Here is a 19,339-nt window from a genome sequence, read left to right on the forward strand (position 1 = left end):
TTTTAATTCAAATTCAAACTATGATAGTATTCTTAACGACATATTTTACATAAACAAAAATAAATCTCGATTAATTCTGTACAATTTAATAATAATAATGATATCCTTATATCCAAAATGTTACCTAGATCTGGTGTTTTATTGTTACATTTGTTCACGCTATAAATAAATAAGGCATTAAAAATGACAGAACACACAAAACAATGTGAATATTTAACAGATTAATTTATTCACAAAAATCATTCATATGATTTTACACATTCTTTGAATCGTCAACATTTGAAGTGGATCAAAAAAGTTCATCAAAGTTGTCAAGAACGGGTATTGTTCAAAATTCATGTATAACTTTGATGAAAGGTTTTGATCCACTTCAAATGTTGACTAGTGTGTGTGTGTGTGTGTGTGTGTATATATATATATATATTAACCTTTGTGCAGAACAAACTGCTGTTCAGAAAGACACATACTTGTGTAAAAAAGTCCCCATTTCGAGCAGCTTTGGTTTCTGAATCCCAGTGGTTTGTCAAGTACCTTAAAATTATACTACAAACCATATTAAACAAATTAATTTGTATATCGTTCCCTTAAGACTGTTCCACTTTACACAGAAAACACAAGGAGTTCTTAGCATGTGTGAGTCCTGTACTGTAGCTCGGCATCGATTAGCACCAGATATCAACATTCAAAAACATTGACTATCTCGGTGCATAAAGACAGACATAAATGGTTTTAAGCTAATGTCCCTCCTATAATCTGATGTTCACGCAGACACTAGCATCTACTTCTTGCCGAGTTCTCTGGCTCTTTCAGTGGCCGCCTCCACGGCTGCCATCGCGGCGGCTCTGAATCCTCCTTTCTCCAGCGCGTGGATCCCGTGGATCGTGGTTCCTCCGGGCGTACACACCTCGGCCTTCAGCTCCGCCGGGAGCTTCCCGGTGTCACGCAGCAACACTCCAGCGCCCTGCAACACGACACACACTTCAGTGCGCTCTGGGACTCTGCATGTATAGTTTATGCCTTCCTTTATGCTAATGTATATTTATAGGAACCTTTAAAATAGCATAAAAAGGGGCATTTTAAATTAAGAACCATTTACATGAGAATGAGATTCACAATGACATAAGATATTAATGTCATGTTTTCTGAAAAAGGATATCAAAATTAAGTTACATTTTCTTCAGGAAACAAGTTTAATATCTTAAGCCATTTTGCATCTCAAGTAAATGTATCCTGATTTAGGAATATTTAGATATTTGTACTGAAAAATGAGACAAAAATAGTAAGGAAATAACTTTTTTGCAGTGCAGCTACCACAGAAAATACTGTAAAAACATTATCAAACAAACAAACATTAATTCTTGTTAAATTTATGGAAAATAAAAGCATATTAACTGTCACTAAATTGTAACTAAATTGAGTTGAATTATGACACTATTGTCTTTTTACATCATATTTGATGTAGTTTGCATCATTGATTTTACTATTTTCCTGCTTATTATTACTGTGAAGCTGCTTTGAAAATATATATTATATAAAGCGCTATAAAAAATAAAGGCGACTTTTCTAATTTCTGCTTCATTTCATGCACATTTCTAGCACATTTTTTAAATTCAATTTATCTTTAATCACTAAAAAAACAAACAAATCCAGTCTAGCTTGCCTTTAATCTAAACCTGGCATTGTATATTATGAATATTGTTGGCTATTTCACAAACTGCTCGCTTTGGGATAAAAGCTTCAGCTAAATGCATGTAAAATGTCAATAGCAACAATCACACAAATCTGGGTTTTACACTGTAGACATGTGTGACCCTGGATCCCAAACCCAGTCTGGAGCCGCACGGGTATATCTGTGGCAATAGCAACTATACATTGTACGGGTCTAAATTATCCATTTTTCTTTTATGCCAAAAATCATGAGGATATTAAGATCATGTTCCATGAAGATATTTAGTAAATGTCCTACCGTAAATATATAAAACATGTATTTTTGTGAGTGAATGCAGCACAATCGTGAACATAAATGCACAACTTTAAAGGAGATTTTCTCAATGTTTACATTTTTTTGCATCCTCAGATTCCAGATTTTCAATCTCGACCAAATATTGTCCTATCCTAACAAACCACACATCAATAAAGAGATAATTTATTCAGCTTTCATGTGATGTATAAATCTCATCTTCAAAAAATTGACCCATGTGACTGGTTTTGTGGTCCAGGGTGACATATGGTAAAAATGTGATTGCAAAAAATAGCAAACGATATCTCCTCATGAAAGATCTCCCACCAGTATTGTCTGCGCTGCGATACGTCGAGCCAAAGCGCTCGGCATCCCCATTTTGACGGCACCCTCGGCCAACGCCTCCGCAAACACATACACCTGTGACACGGAGCAAAGAAACACTGGAAAATCAGACACACACTGATGACTGTTCAGGATCAGGAGCTCGTCTCAGAATATTCACAGGTTTATATCAGAATAATCTGCAAGCTGGACTAGACGTTAATGAGACCGACTCCAAATCAGGGGTTTTTATAATCCTTTAAACCCTCAAATTAGGGGTGTGCGATATTACGATTTTTGATCGTGGACGATTAAAATGTGTCCACGATCTGCTTTTGAAGAAATATCGTAGGATCGTGCATTTTATCAGTTTGCATTTCTGGCGCCTCCGTCTCAACATGCTGTACAGCGCGACGTATATCCACATGAAATGCAGAGGAACGGGACACTGTAGTTCATAAAAATTAATTATTTGCATGTGCTTTAAAGCCTTGCCGGTTAAACATGCCATTCGCTGCTGATGCGCTGTTCTAACGGGCGCTTTTTTGAAACACCCGAGGCGCACATGCACTAAAAGCCTTTCTAACAGCGTCTGATTACTGGGCTAAGTTATATTTCGAGTCTTATTGCGCTAATACTGTCAAATACACAAGGTTTACATAAACAAAGTTGGTTATGTCTAAAGTGAAAGAACAATAGAAAAAATTAAGAAAAAATCTGCTTGTCAAATGCGTGTAGACTCGTTGCGTGCAGATCTTAAAGAGACAGTAGCCCTAATAGTAAACATGCTGCCGCTTGTCCTTAAAGGGACAGTTACCCAAAAATAAAAATTCTGTCATTATTTACTCACTCTCTAATGTTGTTCCAAACCTGTATTAATTTCTTTCTTGTGCTGAACACAAAAGAAGATATTTTGAGGAGTGTGGCTAACCGGGCGTTTGCTGGTCCCCATTGATTACCATAGTAGGAAAAAACTATTATGGAAGTCACTGGGGTAGATCAACTGTTTGGTTACCCACATTCCTCCAAATAACTTTTATTTTCAACAGAAGAGGGAGACTTATTCGGGTTTAAAACGGCTTGAGAGAATTTAAATCTTTGGAGAACTATCCCTGTTAATAAAACAACAAAATACAAAGAGCATCTCACTCACTCTTGACTGAGAACTTTAATAGTAGCTTTAATAAGAATCAATGTACAATTTATATAGTGAAGTCGATGTTGTGTTTTTTTTTCATATTTGTTCATTTAATTACTTTCTTCAATGCTGTTAAATACACCTGTAGCTGAAAAAATAAAGCACTGTTTATTTAATTTGTATATTAAGTTGTGTATGTGTATCTTTGTTCTTAATTTTTAATAACAAAGAAAATGACAAAGATTTTTTATCTTCGCCACTTTGGCCTAAATGTCTGCCATTCTTTTTTATTTTATATGTTGTTACCTAAGGCTTTGTTTTTAAATACATTTGTTTGGCTGTGATGCTCAGTCACTTGCAAAATAGTAAAACCAACATGAAAAGGAATCGTGATAAAATCGTTAATCGTGATTTTCCTGAAAAAAATCGTGATATGATATTTTTGCCATATCGCCCACCCCTACCTCAAATATGATCATCCTCGAGCGAGAAAGAGAACATTTATAAGACAGATATATTTGCATGCATAAAGACCCAGTTTATAGAGTGAAAAATGTATTTGATGAATATGTGTAAAATATTTTTGAAAAATATTTAATTTCTATTATGTTACATTTTCTTTCTGCTTACTCCATACTATTATTTACATTTCTCTCTTTAATTTAATTTCAATAATTGATTTATTCAGTTTAATCTTACTTTTATTTATTTATTAGTGTTTTAATAGAACTAGACTAGAAATGGACCATGTATAAATTACCCAATTAAAACTGTAAAAAAAAAAGTACTGTACCGTTAGATTTATTTAAAAAATATATTTACTTTGTTTAATTTGATTTATTATTTATTTACACATATGCATTTATTTGTTTGTTTAAATTATTTATATTTGTTTGTTTAACTTATTTATTTAGTAAGTTGAATGCTATTTTATTTGTCTATTTTACAGTTTTCCTCTAAATTCTCTAGCAAACCCAATTTATATTGTGACTAATTGATATTATAGATATACGTAAAATATTATTTGGAAAATATTTCATTTCTATTAGGTTTCATTATATAAATGTTTCTACCCAGAGTAGTACTGTACAGTTAGATTATTTATTCATTTATTTAAATGTTTTTATTTATTTATTTTAACAGTTGATTTATTTAGTTTATCTTCATTTATTAATTATTTACTTTACAGTTTCACTCTAAATCCAATTTACATTGTGGAAAATTTATGTTATAAATGTGTAAATATTATTTGGAAAATATGTAATACTTATTACATAATAAAAAAAATAAAAAAGAATGTGTTCCTACTTACTGTTAGATTTTATTTTAATTATTATTATTTTTTTGTTTGTTTGCGGTATCACTCTAAATGTTTCCCCAGACCCCAGTTTGAAAACCCCTGCATACTTCAAATGTGTGTATAATATATAGAAAACCCTGATTCATTCATAGGTAAGAAGCTGCTGTCACTCACAAACGCGACGCCGCTGCCACTCAAGCCCGTGTGGGCGTCAATCCAGGCCTCAGGCCCCGCCTCCACCAGTCCACACGGGCCGAGGAGCGTCTTCAGGAGCGCCTCCTCCTCCTCTCCAGCGCACGAGCCCGAGGCCAGGAGAAGCGCACCTTCCAGGAGCACGCAGGGAAGATTGGGCATTACACGGATCACACGCGTGTCCGCGGGCAGCATCTAGAGACACAGACGGCAATGATGTTACATTTACATCTATTCATTTAGCAGACGCTTTTATCCAAAGCGACTTACAAAGGAGAACAACAGAAGCACATAAACTAACAATATGTCAGTGCTATGAACCTTCCCAGTTTAGTCCAATGCATTATATGTACTTAAAAAAATATATATATATATATATATAAAACAGAAGAGAAAGCTTAAGTTCTCAGAGGATAGAAAATGAATAGTTCTGCCATCATTTTGGTCATTAAGATTTAGATTTGGGTGATGATAAACTATGTAAATCCCAAGCGGCAAACTTCCGGCCTCTCTCGTGAACCCAACACTGAAGTGATTAAACTGCAGTTCCTCCACTGGCCACTAGAGACCGGCTGCAGAAGAGACTCAATCCCATAGACCCGCATGTTAAAATGCCCAACTTTACAGCAGAATAAAACATGTTTACAGACTGGTGCAAAAAGTGTTTTTGGTCTATATAGCTAATCTTGCCCTTCATGACGACTGTGAGGGGGTGAATTTTTTAACAACACATCCGTTTAAATTATATTAAGCCTTATAGTTCTGCATAATTAAAGGTAGGGTAGTTCAGAATTGTCTAAAAAAACTTTTATTCAAATTTGTTTAAACTGTCTTTATATACCAATACATAATTAAAATGTAAGTACTCTGAAATAGAGAGTATAAAAAACTGAGTGACTCTAGTGTATTTAATCTTCAATAAACACAGCTCATTAAATCCATTCACTCCCACCTAAACACGGGTGTGCGACTGCGCGCACGTGGGCGGAGCCAGTAATAGCGGCGGTAGTCATGGCGACGGAGAGTGACAGTCGCGCAAGCCAATCACTTGTTTCGTCCCGGTAGGAATTAATGAGCTGTGTTTTTTGAAGATTAAATACACTATAGTCACTCAATTTTTATACTCTCTTTTTCAAAGTACTTACATTTTAATTATGTACTGGTATATAAAGACAGTTTAAGCCAATTTGAAAAAAAGTTCTTTAGACAATTCTTACCTACACAACCTTTAAGGGCGTGGCCACTTGAGTGACAGGTGGATTGCCGCTGATGTCACAACTAGCGTTTGTTTGCTGTTAGCGTCACGTCACGTCACCTCAGCTAATCCGCCTCGCTGCACAATTGCGTTTATCCGGGAGTGACGCGCGGCCAAGATGGCGGCGGCTGGCTCCGCCCACTTTGGGCTTCAAAAATGCTCTTCAGAAACACTACGGGTGACGTCACACACACTACGTCCATTGTTTTATACAGTCTATGGTAAATCCTAACCTCCTCTAGTGTTTCTAGAGTGACTCCAGCTGCCATGGAAACGATGATGTGTTCCGGAGTGACATTCCGGGAGATTCCGTTTAGAACCTTTGGAACGAGGTGAGGTTTGACGGCCAGGAAGACCAACCGAGAGCGTTCGACAACCTCGTCATTCGAGTGAGTGACGGAAACGCCTCTCTCCTGTGGGAACATTCACACAAACCTGTCACTACTGCAGAAATGACCAGCTAGATCTTATGCTGGGGGGGAAAAGTCAAACTTTTACACATACTCATGATCATAAAGAATATGATAAAATAATTATCTTAGTTCAAGGTTGAAATATGACCATAACATTTCTTGACTTTTTTTTTTTAAAAGGAACTGCATAATTAAAATGTTAATGATGTCTTACCTCAAAGCGAGGAAGGTTGTTAATGGATGGAGCGCTTATAATTATATTAGTGGGTGGGACCTTCCCTACAGAACAGAAAAAATGACAACAAAATCACAGAAATCACAAAATATAAAAGTATCTAAATTATTTGTTTATCGTTTTGCTAATTTATTTTGCTATGCTGTCCATGCCATGTCATATTTAGTGTCATTTCGAGATGAAAAGTAGAAGCTCTCCGAAAATTCCCAGCTTACAAATTGTAATTACGAGCTCTACAAGGACTGAACACTTTTTACAAGTTGAAATCGACATGGGGGGAACGCACCTTTAATTTAATGTTAATAACATTTTTATCTTGTTCACGTCAAGAACCCTTATTGACCCTTTTCACATTTTAGAGTCGTAGTTGGGTAAACTTCTATAGATAGAAGTGAATGATCCTACATTAAATGTATTTTTTGTGTTCCCATTTGCTCAAATAGCAAGTGATAAACTCAGACTGCATAGTAAACGCAATAGTATTTTCACAACTTTAAATAGAGAGAGATTGATAACGGCAGTGAGTCAGAAGAGAGAAAGACGTTGATTTTACAGTCACCCTCACAGCAGCGTTAACTGTTTTTTTATTTTATGTAAATATAATACAATACAAAAGTATAGTGTTATACATACAGTAAAAAAAATATATATATATATAAAGAAACGTTAAAACGCGTCATCAATCTGAAATTTCGAAATAACAACACGACGTTCTCTGACTGGATTATCAAAACATATCAAAAAGCAAAACATAGATTTTATCAACACCTAACCCTATATGACCCTAACCTTGGTCATATAGTTAGGGTTAGGTGTTGATAAAATCTATGTTTTGCTTTTCTCTAAGTAAAAATATGTGTTTGTGCACCTGACGCGATGATGCCCTGCGCGATTCCAAACGCCATGTTTCCCGCTCCGATGAACCCGATCTTCAGCTGACACACATCCTGAACTCAAAACAAACACATTTCTCCACATTAATGAAGGTGTTATGTGATGCTGCTGGTATATGTTCACCAAACAACATTCAAGTGAGGTAAACAACAACAACTCACAGGCTGAATCGCAGGTGAATCACTGCTTTTGACCGAACTATCTGAAAGATTCATTGTTCATTAAATGCAGCTTTTGCAGCTCCGTGTGAATCAGATCAGTGTTTAAATGGTAAACTCGTGTCATATGCATATGTTCTTCTTTACTCACATATAAGAATCAACAGTAGATACACTGACACCTGCTGGACTGGATCAGTGGATTTATAAACACATCACGCATAGGCTACATCAGTCCAGTAGTAGGCTACATACCTCCTGTAGTATGGTACACTACACATACACTGTAAAAAAATACATACAATACTATATTCACTGCAGTCTAGACCGTCTGGACACACTTCACGAAAAAGCCTTTAGATCTAAGGGCTAAAAAAATGTTTAACTCACTACAGTACTACATCAATCCCTCTTCTATTTTTGTAATTGTAGAGTTTGATGATCACTTCGCTATTATTCAAAAATGTGGGAAAACATATTCATTAAAAGAATAAGTAAATAATAATATGTTTGGGCTAAAACTCAGTGATTCAATCGCACATGGTGAGGTTGGCACTTGGCAAGACTTCATATATAATTTATCATTAAAAACACTGAGGTAGCGCTGGACTGAGTTTTTTTTTTTTTTTTTTTTTTAAGTAAAATTAAAATGGCTGTCACAGAAGTTATCCACGGTGTATATATTATAATTATATATCAATGGTTAGAATTCATCCTGGAGTATCTGGACATGTAAATTAAAGTTAAACTTCTGTCCACAAATTCTAAAACCATCTATAAAAAGTTTACAATTATTTTTTTAAATACACTATATCCTTCAGTGTGGTTCTATATAGAACTCTAGGGTCCTTGACTATTTTAAAGAATGCTTTATGCCAAAAAGGTTCTAAATAAGGAAAATATTTTAAATGATTGCATAATATTTTCATGTTTAACAGGTTATTTCAAATGTATCTAGTAATAAAGTATGTTTACAACCTGTTTGATAAATAAAATTGAATTAAAATTAAAAATGAATTAATACAAGATCCATAACTAAATCCATAAAAAGATCCCATGATGGAACCCTGAAAAGGTACTGTAGACATGAGGGCCATTCCACTGAATGGGTGCCATTTGTTTGTTGTAACTTAAAAATCTTTTTTCAACACTGAATCTAATAACATATTTATAAGCACATTTAAAAGCATGTCAATTAATTCATTTGTTTACCCCTTAAGAAAGTGTTTATTTTAAAGAAATGGTTGGTTACATGTTCAAATAATTGATATTTGTGACAAAAAAAATCACTATATATGAAGTCAAGGTGTATTTCATTAAAAAAATTAAAAAGGACCCAAGCCTCAAGGTTATAAATTGTTTATAATGTAAACCATAATAAAATGGTTATAATGTAATTTATTAAACAATTGGAAGAATGATGGACTTAACAAAACTGAAAAAAAACTGTGGTTTAACTTGTTTAATTGTTTTTAAGAAAAAAGAACAAGTTAGTAACAGGAATGAACATTTTGTTACAGGAATGAACACAGAGTAATGGTAATGAACACTGGGTAACGGTAATGAACACTGGGTAATGGGAATGAACACTGGGTAACGGGAATGAACACTGGGTAACAGGAATAAACACTGGGTAACAGGAATAAACACTTGGTTACAGGAATAAACACTTGGTTACAGGAATGAACACTGGGTAACGGGAATGAACTCTGGGTAACAGGAATAAACACTGGGTAACGGGAATGAACTCTGGGTAACAGGAATGAACACTTGGTTACAGGAATGAACACTGGGTAACGGGAATGAACACTTGGTTACAGGAATAAACACTGGGTAACGGGAATGAACACTTGGTTACAGGAATGAACACTGGGTAACGGGAATGAACACTGGGTTACAGGAATGAACAATTGGTTACAGGAATGAACACTGGGTAACGGGAATGAACACTTGGTTACAGGAATGAACACTGGGTAACGGTAATGAACACTTGGTTACAGGAATGAACACTGGGTAACGGTAATGAACACTGGGTAACGGTAATGAAGACTTGGTTACAGGAATGAACAATGGGTAACGGGAATGAACACTTGGTTACAGGAATGAACACTGGGTAACGGTAATGAACACTGGGTAACGGTAATGAACACTGGGTAATGGGAATGAACACTGGGTAACGGGAATGAACACTGGGTAATGGGAATGAATACTGGGTAATGGTAATGAACACTGGGTAACAGGAATGAACACTGGGTAATGGGAATGAACACTGGGTAACAGGAATGAACACTGGGTAACAGGAATGAACACTTGGTTACAGGAATGAACACTGGGTAACAGGAATAAATACTTGGTTACATAAATGAACACTGAGTAACAGGAATGAACACTGAGTAACAGGAATGAACACTGAGTAACAGGAATGAACACTGGGTAACACAGTGGGTAACGGGAATGAACACTGGGTAACAGGAATGAAAACTTGGTAACACACTGGGTAACAGGAATGAACACTGGGTAACGGGAATGAACACTGGGTAATGGGAATGAACACTGGGTAACAGGAATGAAAACTTGGTTACATAAATGAACACTGAGTAACAGGAATGAACACTGAGTAACAGGAATGAACACTTGAGTAACAGGAATGAACACTGGGTAACAGGAATGAACACTGAGGAACAGGAATGAACGCTGGGTAACAGGAATGAAACTTGGTTACATAAATGAACACTGAGTAACAGGAATGAACACTGAGTAACAGGAATGAACACTGGGTAACAGGAATGAACACTTGAGTAACAGGAATGAACACTGGGTAACAGGAATGAACACTGAGGAACAGGAATGAACGCTGGGTAACAGGAATGAAAACTTGGTTACATAAATGAACACTGGGTAACAGGAATGAACACTGGGTAACAGGAATAAATACTTGGTTACAGAAATTAACACTGGGTAACAGGAATGAACACTGCGTAACAGGAATGAACACTGGGTAACAGGAATGAACACTGGGTAACAGGAATGAACACTGGGTAATGGGAACATTTTTGCAATAGATTTGTAAAAGGTGTTTTTATGCATGTTTGGCCTAGGTTTTAGTTGCATTTACACTGTTCTAACCACTAGGGGTCACCGTGGAGCACAGGACTGTGAATAGTCAAACATAAACAAAATAATCAAACACAGGTGGCAGAAATCAAGACATGAAGGCAATGGATTATGGGAAATGCAGTTCACAATGGAAAAGCGCAGGAGTCGGGAGGAGTGCCCTCCGGTGGAGATAATGGGCACTCAAGCTGGCGGATGTAACAGACAGAAACAAAGACAAACTGGCTTGTAATAAGAGAGGCTGGTGATGTTGTTTTTGGTGTTGAGATCTTGAGAGATGTTCTTTTATTAATAGTTGGTGGTGTGTGTGATTACCATTGTACCGAAGAGAACGTCCTGTGCTAGGACGCTGTGTCCTCATTACTATTGTTCTGCCCTGAAGGCAAAACTGTCAAATTCACTGAATATCAAGGAAGTACACCTTCAGAACTCTTTATACCTATAGTTGTATCTAAATCAATTGGTTAATAATAAATATACATTTTTTAATTGCACTTAAGGATGAAAAAGTATTGCTTTACGATCAGTATTTTTGAGCAAGCAGTCATAACATTGGATTAAAAATCTTGAGGAAATACAGTCATGTGCTCACATGCAAATTTTTATTTCCATAGACACTAGATCTGTTTGGCTTCGCACAATGTAATAGTAAAAGTCTTTTTCAGTGTTGCAGCACATCTAATCAAATAAATGATCAGTAATAATAAAAAATAACTTTAAGACGGTTTAAAGTAATATTTATATTAAACAAATTCATTTGAAATAATGTCATATTGGAATAGAATAAGCAAATTCTCAATATTGAGACCAGTTGTGGGACATGAACAAAAATGGTGTTTGGACATATAAATGCTTAATCTCTCATTAAATCACATTATTCAGTAATTATTTTTATGTCAAGGTGTGTAATGATATTTGTATTTATCTAGCATAATATAACAAACTTTAACATATATCTAAACTTTCGCTGCTGGGACTTAAACGTGTCTGTAGTTGCAGAAACACCCATGAGATTTCAACTCTAATAAAGCTTCATGAAGAGCTCTTAATTATAACTTGTAAGCTGGGAGTTTTCTGAGAGCTCCAACTCATTTATGTGTTGATAGTGTTGCTATAAAACACATAATTCCCAGTCTGAGAACATTTAAAAAAAAAAACTTTCTCTTTCTCTTTGAAAAGTTTTTTTGAAACACAATTCGAACTCACTGTTAATAAAAGAGATGAAGCAGTTGAGTGTAAACCCATCTATCAATAGCTAAGTATTTATCTTTATTAACTGACAGAACTCAGTGAGTAAAAGTAAATAATTGTCTTTCACAACTAAAGATCAGTGAAGGTGTCCCACAAGGCCGTGTCAGTTCACCAATGCTTTTTATACATTTTCAAATTAATGTTCAAGTAAACATTCACAACACTATATTTTTAAAGGGGTGGTTGATTATGATGTCACTTTTCTAACTTCTAACTAATTTTTATTTCCATAGATCTAGATTTTAGTTTAATAGATAGATAGTTTATTTACACTAGATCTGTTTGGCTTCGAACAATGTAATAGTAAAATGTCATATTGGAATAGAATAAGCAAATTCTCAATATTGAGACTACAGTTGTGGGACATGAACACATGCTTAATCTCTCATTTAATCACATTCAGTAATTATGTTTATGTCAAGGTGTGTAATGATATTTGTATTTATCAAGCATCATATAACAAACTTTAACATACATCTAAAATGTCACAGCTGGGACTTGTCTGTAGTTGCAGAAACACCCATGAGATGTTAAATAAAGCTTTCACATTCATGTCGAGCTCTTAATTACAATGTAAGGCTGCTTTTAGCTTTGCTGCACTTTGCTGTTATGCATGGTATTAATGTCTCTTAATCTTGTAGTTCTGGAAAGCACTTTGGTCAGTCAGTGGCTGTTATAAAATGTGCTATATAAATAAAATTGAACTTGATTTGTAAGCTGGGAGTTTTCTGAGAGCTCCTACTCATTTATGTGTTGATAGTGTTGCTATAGAACGCATAATTCCCAGTCCGAGAACATTTTAAAAACAAACTTTCTCTTTCTCTTTGAAATATGTTTTTTTTTAAACACTATTGGATCTCACTGTTCGGTTCGGTTCTGATTAATTCGGTTCGGGAGTAGAGATAAAAGCCCTGACAATTGATTGGTTGGGTCCTTACCATATATAAGATGGACACAGATTTCACAGATCCATAGATTTCAACGGAGAGAAGTGAAGTCCATTAGAAGCATCACTTCCTGATGGCCGGGCGAACTGCGCAGACTCAAACTGAGCTTGACGACGTAGATGTGACGTGTGTCTGACAGCTGTCAGTCTTCTAGTAGCTGTGCCGAGAGAAATCTGAATCATTCCCTTCCGAATCCCGCAGAGACGGAGAGCGTGAGCGTTAGCTGTCCATGAGCTAGCAGCGGGAGCAACTTTATCACTCTCTGTGGGCTTCTCCCTTCACTTTATCAGACTTTATGCTCCACGTCCCCCGATTGCCTGCGAGCTTCTCCGCCGGTTTATACGGTAATTTCTCGACTGTGCGACAGAGAGTCGAGTGGTTATGACACAATCGTTAGGCCGTTTTTTTCAGTTGAGACGCTTTGCTTGTTATGATACGGGACAGTGTTGCTAGAAAGTGTTACTAGCATCTCATTCCACACATATTTTGTCAATTTCTGTGTTGATTCTATATTAAAATGTCGATACAGTGTAACGTATTTTCTCTGGCTCTTGTTTTAAATTATTTTGTTCCGTAATTGTGCTTGTTGTTGTTGTCCTCTGTTGACGTTGTACAAGCAGAATGTGGCGGTTGGTCGGTGTGGTATTAGCCCCGCCCCTCCTCCACTATGATTGGACGGTTGGGTAAAAAGTGACAGTGATGAACACTCTTCAACTCTCGGCGACTCTCGCTCAGCGCTTCAGCGTTAAAAAAAGACACTCAGCATCTCGTTACGGCGGTGATCCACGTGTCCGTACGATACGTTTGTCGCGCCGCACTCCACTTTATTTCTATGGGTGACGTCAAGCGGCTTTGACAAAGCATTTGACAACGCAAAGCATTCCGGGAAGGCGGCGCTTCATTTGAAAAAATGCCGCGCGTCAAAAAGCTGGCCGATGCCCATCTTCATGCAAATTAATTACGTTGAACGCGACGCGGCTATCCAATAGAAGCAAGCGCATGGAGACGGGGGGAAGTGTCTCCTTTGTTCTAGACTAGCCGCTGGCTCAAAACCACGGCCATAGCGGTAAACTAGAGGAACGCCCATCAACGTACACATGTTGGGAGGCGTCGCGACACCACGCGACAATTGTGTCGGACAAGTGGATCAGTACCGTACTCATGGCGTTTTAAAAACGCGGCCCTCTCATTGAAAACAATTGAAAAAACATGCCAGCCGCGTGAAAAAACGCTTTGGTGGACACACGGCCGTAGCCTATTTTTACAAAAACTGCTTCTACGGGCCATAACGTAAGAAGGTAATGGAGCCTTTTATACATTGTCGTGTTTCTTTAGAAATAAATAATGGACAAATGGAGTCTTTAAACGCCTCAGATGTAAAGTTATTCGCTGTCAAAGTGACACCAAAATGAATGGGAGTCAATGGGATGCTAACAGCAGGTGATGGCTTGCTAGCCAATGGCGGGAAGCTTCGGTATACGGCTGATGGATTACTACCCCTTTGGGCTTGAATTGGTTTGAAATTGACGCCATCCTTAATATTTACGTCTGAGTAGAGATCGTGGTTACGGTAAGGGGCGGGACATTTCCCGAACACACGCTAAGCAGTGCCAATCACAACACACTGGGCCAGCTAACCAATCACAACACACTGGGCCAGCTAACCAATCACAACACACGGGGCCAGCTAACCAATCACAACACACTGGGCCAGCTAACCAATCACAACACACTGGGCCAGCTAACCAATCACAACACACGGGGCCAGCTAACCAATCACAGCACACTGGGCCAGCTAACCAATCACAGAACAATGGGTCAGCTAACCAATCACAGCACATTTCATATTTCAGACGGAGGGGCTTCATCAAAACAGGAACTAAACGGCGTGCTTGGAGAGAGGAGCTGTAATAATGTAAAATATGTGAAAAATGCTTTTGTTTTTTTTTATAATCAAGCCTGAAAGCATATTCTAGTACACATAAAAAACTAAATCAAGACTCCACCTGGTATCGACAGCATTGAAAAATGCTGTAAAGTATACTATAAATTATCCTACTATTTAGATTTTCACAACTCAGCTGGATCTCGTGCTGTAGCATCACTGTTATCAATATGAAATCAAAACCATATCAACCAAGTGAAACTGGCAACTATAGGTAACAGGTCATCATCATAATCAAAACAAAGCCAACGCCACCTGATCACATTTTCTCTTGGCTATTTTCTCCAAATCAAATGTGCAGCCAAAAAACATAACATTACACAATCAAACGAAACAGCAAACGATTAACGTTAAGACTACTAAAGCTCTGTGGATCCTGAAGAACTTTTGTAGACATGACAGAGGCTTTCTTTTATTTAGTCTCGGCTGAGATATTGACAGATTAAATGTTTTTATATGGGTGTGTGTGTGTGTGTGTGTGTGTGTGATTACCATTGTACCGAAGAGAACGTCCTGTGCTAGGACAGCGTGTCCTCATCACCATTGTACTTCCCTGAAGGCAAATCTGTCAACTTCTCAGAGAATCAAAGCAGTGCACTTTCAGATATACAGATAGCTGTACCTTCATTCATTTGTTAATAATAAATATGTTGTGGAGTTTATATATATGTGTGTATGTATTAGGGGTGTAACGGTTTAAATTGCTCACGGTTCGGTTTATATCACGGTTTCGGTACAGTTCGGTATGTGCTATGTTCAGGGGAAAAGGAGTACTGTCAAATAAAAATAAAGAAAATAAGAACAATAATCTAACTATAAGCAACAGCACAAATAAACAGAGCAAAGATACAAATAAAATAGACTTTTCAGGTCGTTCAGGTCGTTCAGGTCGTTCAGGTCGTCTAACAGAAGTTTTCAGGTACAGAAATTGAATAAAGTAATCAATGTAAAATAACAGCATAGCCTATTAACTGGATATATTAAAGATTAAGACAAGATGGCCGCCTTCAGCCAAGATGGCCGCTACGCCTGGATCTTCAGCCAAGATGGCCGCCACGGCTGGATCTTCAGCCAAGATGGCCGCTACGCCTGGATCTTCAGCCAAGATGGCCGCCACGGCTGGGTTTTCAGCCAAGATGGCCGCCACGCCTGGATCTTCAGCCGAGATGGCCGCCACGGATGGGTCTTCAGCCAAGATGGCCGCCACGCCTGGGTCTTCAGCCAAGATGGCCGCCACGCCTAGATCTTCAGCCAAGATGGCCGCCACGCCTGGATCTTCAGCCGAGATGGCCGCCACGCCTGGGTTTTTCAGGTACTGGGTCTTCAGCCAAGATGGCCGCCACGTCTGGGTCTTCAGCCAAGATGGCCGCCACGCCTGGATCTTTCAGGTACTGGGTCTTCAGCCAAGATGGCCACCACGCCTGGGTCTTCAGCCAAGATGGCCGCCACGCCTGGGTCTTTCAGGTACTGGGTCTTCAGCCAAGATGGCCGCCACGCCTGGATCTTCAGCCGAGATGGCCGCCACGGATGGGTCTTCAGCCAAGATGGCCGCCACGCCTGGGTTTTTCAGCCAAGATGGCCGCCACACCTGGGTCTTCAGCCAAGATGCCCGCCACCCCTGGGTCTTCAGCCAAGATGGCCGCCACACCTGGGCCTGGTTAGACATCTTGTGAAAACATCTTGATTAGTTTTATTAGTTACAGTAGATACATGTTAGAGAATAAATCACTAATGGGTAATGCTGTAAACATAGAGAGCCCTAGGCTATTTTTATTAAAGGTTAAAAATAACAACTTTTAAAATGAAATATAATGTGTTCTTTATTATAATAACAACATAACATTTTAATGATACAAGTAAAAATATAATATGTAGCCTAATATAGTGGACATATTTAACAAAACTCTATAGCTAATTTTTCCAGCCTATAAATGATCATTAAATTGCTTTCCTGATGTAAATGTAACTTATGTGACATTGTTCTAGCCTAGCTACCTGTTTTATTGACTTCTTACCGCGGTTGAAAAACACTGATTGATCTGTCACATTTACAAGCGCCAAAACGGTATTTATTGTTTGAATTGTAATAAAATTGACAGAATCTGAGAGCAGCTGATAATTTATTTTATATCAAAAATGTGTTTCCTTTGTATTTAGGTAGTCTTATTTATTTTTTTAAAGTGTTGGGAAATATTCCCTCCGGTCTGATAATTGTTTTACTCTCTGTTTTGCAAGAACCTAATTGGGGAAAAGGGGCATTTATGTACGCAGCTCCATTTGAATGGAACTTACTCAAAAAAAAAAAAAGAAATAGCAAACTCTGGTGCCTCTGGAGCATTTTAAATTCGGTCACTCGAAGAAGACTCATTGATCTGCAATTGTTTTTGAGTGTTTACATTTGTTTCAATCTGTAAATTGTGACTGTAACTTCTTGGCCAGGACACTCCTGTGAAAGAGATTTTTAATCTCAGAGAGATTTTCCTGGTTAAATAAAGGTAAAAAGAAAAGAAAAAAAAGTAACCTGCTCTGTCTTGTCTGTCCTTGTCAGTGTCCTCTTTGCTTCGCGATTTTTTTCTGCATGAGAAAATGGATGTGAGGCATGAGAGCGTGTGAAAAGAGCCAATTGCGTGAGTTGGCACATTCGTCTTATTTGATTTCAACAAATGAGGCTTCGTTACATCATACTGTTTCAAACCTTAAAGTGGTTTGAACTTAAAGACAGTTCAACCAAAAATGTATGTTCATACCAAAATGTTCCAACCCAGTATGAGTTTCTTTGTTCTGCTGAAGCTGAACACACAATGTCAGTAAACAAACAGCTGTGGGCAGTGGCGGCTGGTGGATTTTTTTTCAGGCAGTGCTGTGCCACATCCAACAATTTTAGCAAACACATCACATACTGTAAGTCTTGTAAGTCTATTCTTAAACCAGTTGAAAGTGTTCATAAACAAGCTTGTAAGATCTTTACATTTTTGAGTTGGGAATATTTGATTCAATTTGCTGTTTTTTTATATCGTAAATGGTCTTTTTAAAATGAAACAGGAGAATATTCATGTAAGCTCCGCCCAGTGTAACCAAAAATATCAGAAATTGAATATTTCAGAGAACACCGTCCTTAAATGTAGGTGTGTGTGTGTAACACAAACCAATAAGCTGGAAAAGTTTTTTACAATTTCCTCAGAACTCACAGAGCGACAGCCAGAGAGCCAGAGAGCAGGTAATGCAGTCAGAAATATGACATCAAATATTATTTTTATGCTGGTGATATACGATATACAAAGACACTGGTGGATTAGAGAGGTTGTCTGATTGTCTGTCCAGCATTGTAAAGTAGATGAACACAATTTTTTAGAAACAAAGGGTTAGAAACATGAGCGGGAGAGGATAGAAGCTGGATCGGGTTCCTCAGCCCTACAGTTTAAGAAAGAAAGGTGTAATTTTGGACTGTGACCAAAGTAACAAACACTCGCTATGTGTTTGTTGCCAAAGTAAGAAATACTGCCAAGATTTGTCATTTTTATCTGTGGATGATGCCAAGACATTCATGCTCTTACCTTCTCTCATCTTGATTGTAATGCTATGTATTCTTTTTAACTTTGGGTGATGCTCATTCATGAAACTCATTCACGCTTTTACCTTCTCTCATCTTGATAACTGTATGTATTCTGGCTGACCTAAAGGGTTTAATATGAAGTTACAATTGATACAAAATGCAACAGCCATGGAATTAAAAAGGAGAGAGTATATTACACTGGTTTTAATGGAATTGCATGGGTTACCAGTTCATCAAGTATTTATTTTAAGTTTTTGTTATATTAATTTATAAAACACTGCATAGTGCACCTTTATGCACTGTCGAGACACGCTCCAAATCGTAGTTTAAGATCCTCTGCTTGTCTTCTGGCACATTTACAGTAAATCATAAGCCACTATTTGCTCCAAAAATGTTTATTTAATTGTCTACCAAATGAAGTGAAAGAAGCTACCAGGCAGCATTCATATTTTAAAAGGCGGGTTAAGATATTTCTTTTTTAAAGTTTATAATCAGTAGAATATGGTGTGAAATTGAAAGTCTGTTTTTATTTTACCTATTATAGTTGGTTTAATTTGTGTATGTTTTATTTTTATTATTTTATTTTGATATCGAGGTAAAACTGTATTGCCATTTCTTTATTTTTCATTTATGTTACATTTGATCTTTTATAGTTGTTTT

At 37.3% G+C, this 19,339-nt stretch overlaps 2 protein-coding genes across 4 annotated transcripts in view; one reads left to right on the forward strand and one right to left on the reverse strand.

The window, feature by feature from the left end:
* The window catches only part of LOC306983566 (GDP-L-fucose synthase-like), a 111,265-nt gene that overhangs the window by 56,177 nt on the left and 35,749 nt on the right, over positions 1-19,339 (forward strand). Inside the window, exons 1-2 of one of the 3 annotated variants that reach the window (XM_079584079.1) lie at positions 17,916-18,027; positions 18,308-18,343. The exons of 1 other annotated variant lie outside the window; for it this stretch is intronic. The gene's annotated coding sequence lies outside the window, so the exon portion shown is untranslated. Of the gene's footprint in view, positions 1-17,915; positions 18,028-18,307; positions 18,344-19,339 lie in introns of those variants that run through there. One more of the 3 variants, XM_079584081.1, reaches the window with a different exon arrangement.
* pycr3 (pyrroline-5-carboxylate reductase 3) lies at positions 207-8,053 on the reverse strand. The gene is made up of 7 exons (XM_079583759.1): positions 7,873-8,053; positions 7,686-7,764; positions 6,797-6,861; positions 6,403-6,582; positions 4,897-5,109; positions 2,288-2,380; positions 207-961 (listed from the first exon to the last, which is right to left on the reverse strand). The coding sequence occupies exons 1-7, from the start codon at positions 7,924-7,926 to the stop codon at positions 779-781; spliced, it is 867 nt and encodes a 288-aa protein (XP_079439885.1). The 5' UTR covers positions 7,927-8,053; the 3' UTR covers positions 207-778.

The sequence above is a fragment of the Phoxinus phoxinus genome, assembly GCF_949152265.1.
Source record: "Phoxinus phoxinus genome assembly, chromosome: 16".
NCBI classification, from domain to species: Eukaryota; Metazoa; Chordata; class Actinopteri; order Cypriniformes; family Leuciscidae; genus Phoxinus; species Phoxinus phoxinus.

Excerpts from the sequence above, each read along its gene's own strand:
- pycr3 (XM_079583759.1), bottom strand. The coding sequence starts at position 7,926 with ATGAATCTTTCAGATAGTTCGGTCAAAAGCAGTGATTCACCTGCGATT. Across the intron at positions 6,583-6,796 it reads ACAACCTTCCTCGCTTTGAG|GAGAGAGGCGTTTCCGTCAC; the intron begins GTAAGACATCAT and ends ATGTTCCCACAG. Across the intron at positions 5,110-6,402 it reads CTCTAGAAACACTAGAGGAG|ATGCTGCCCGCGGACACGCG; the intron begins GTTAGGATTTAC and ends CTGTGTCTCTAG.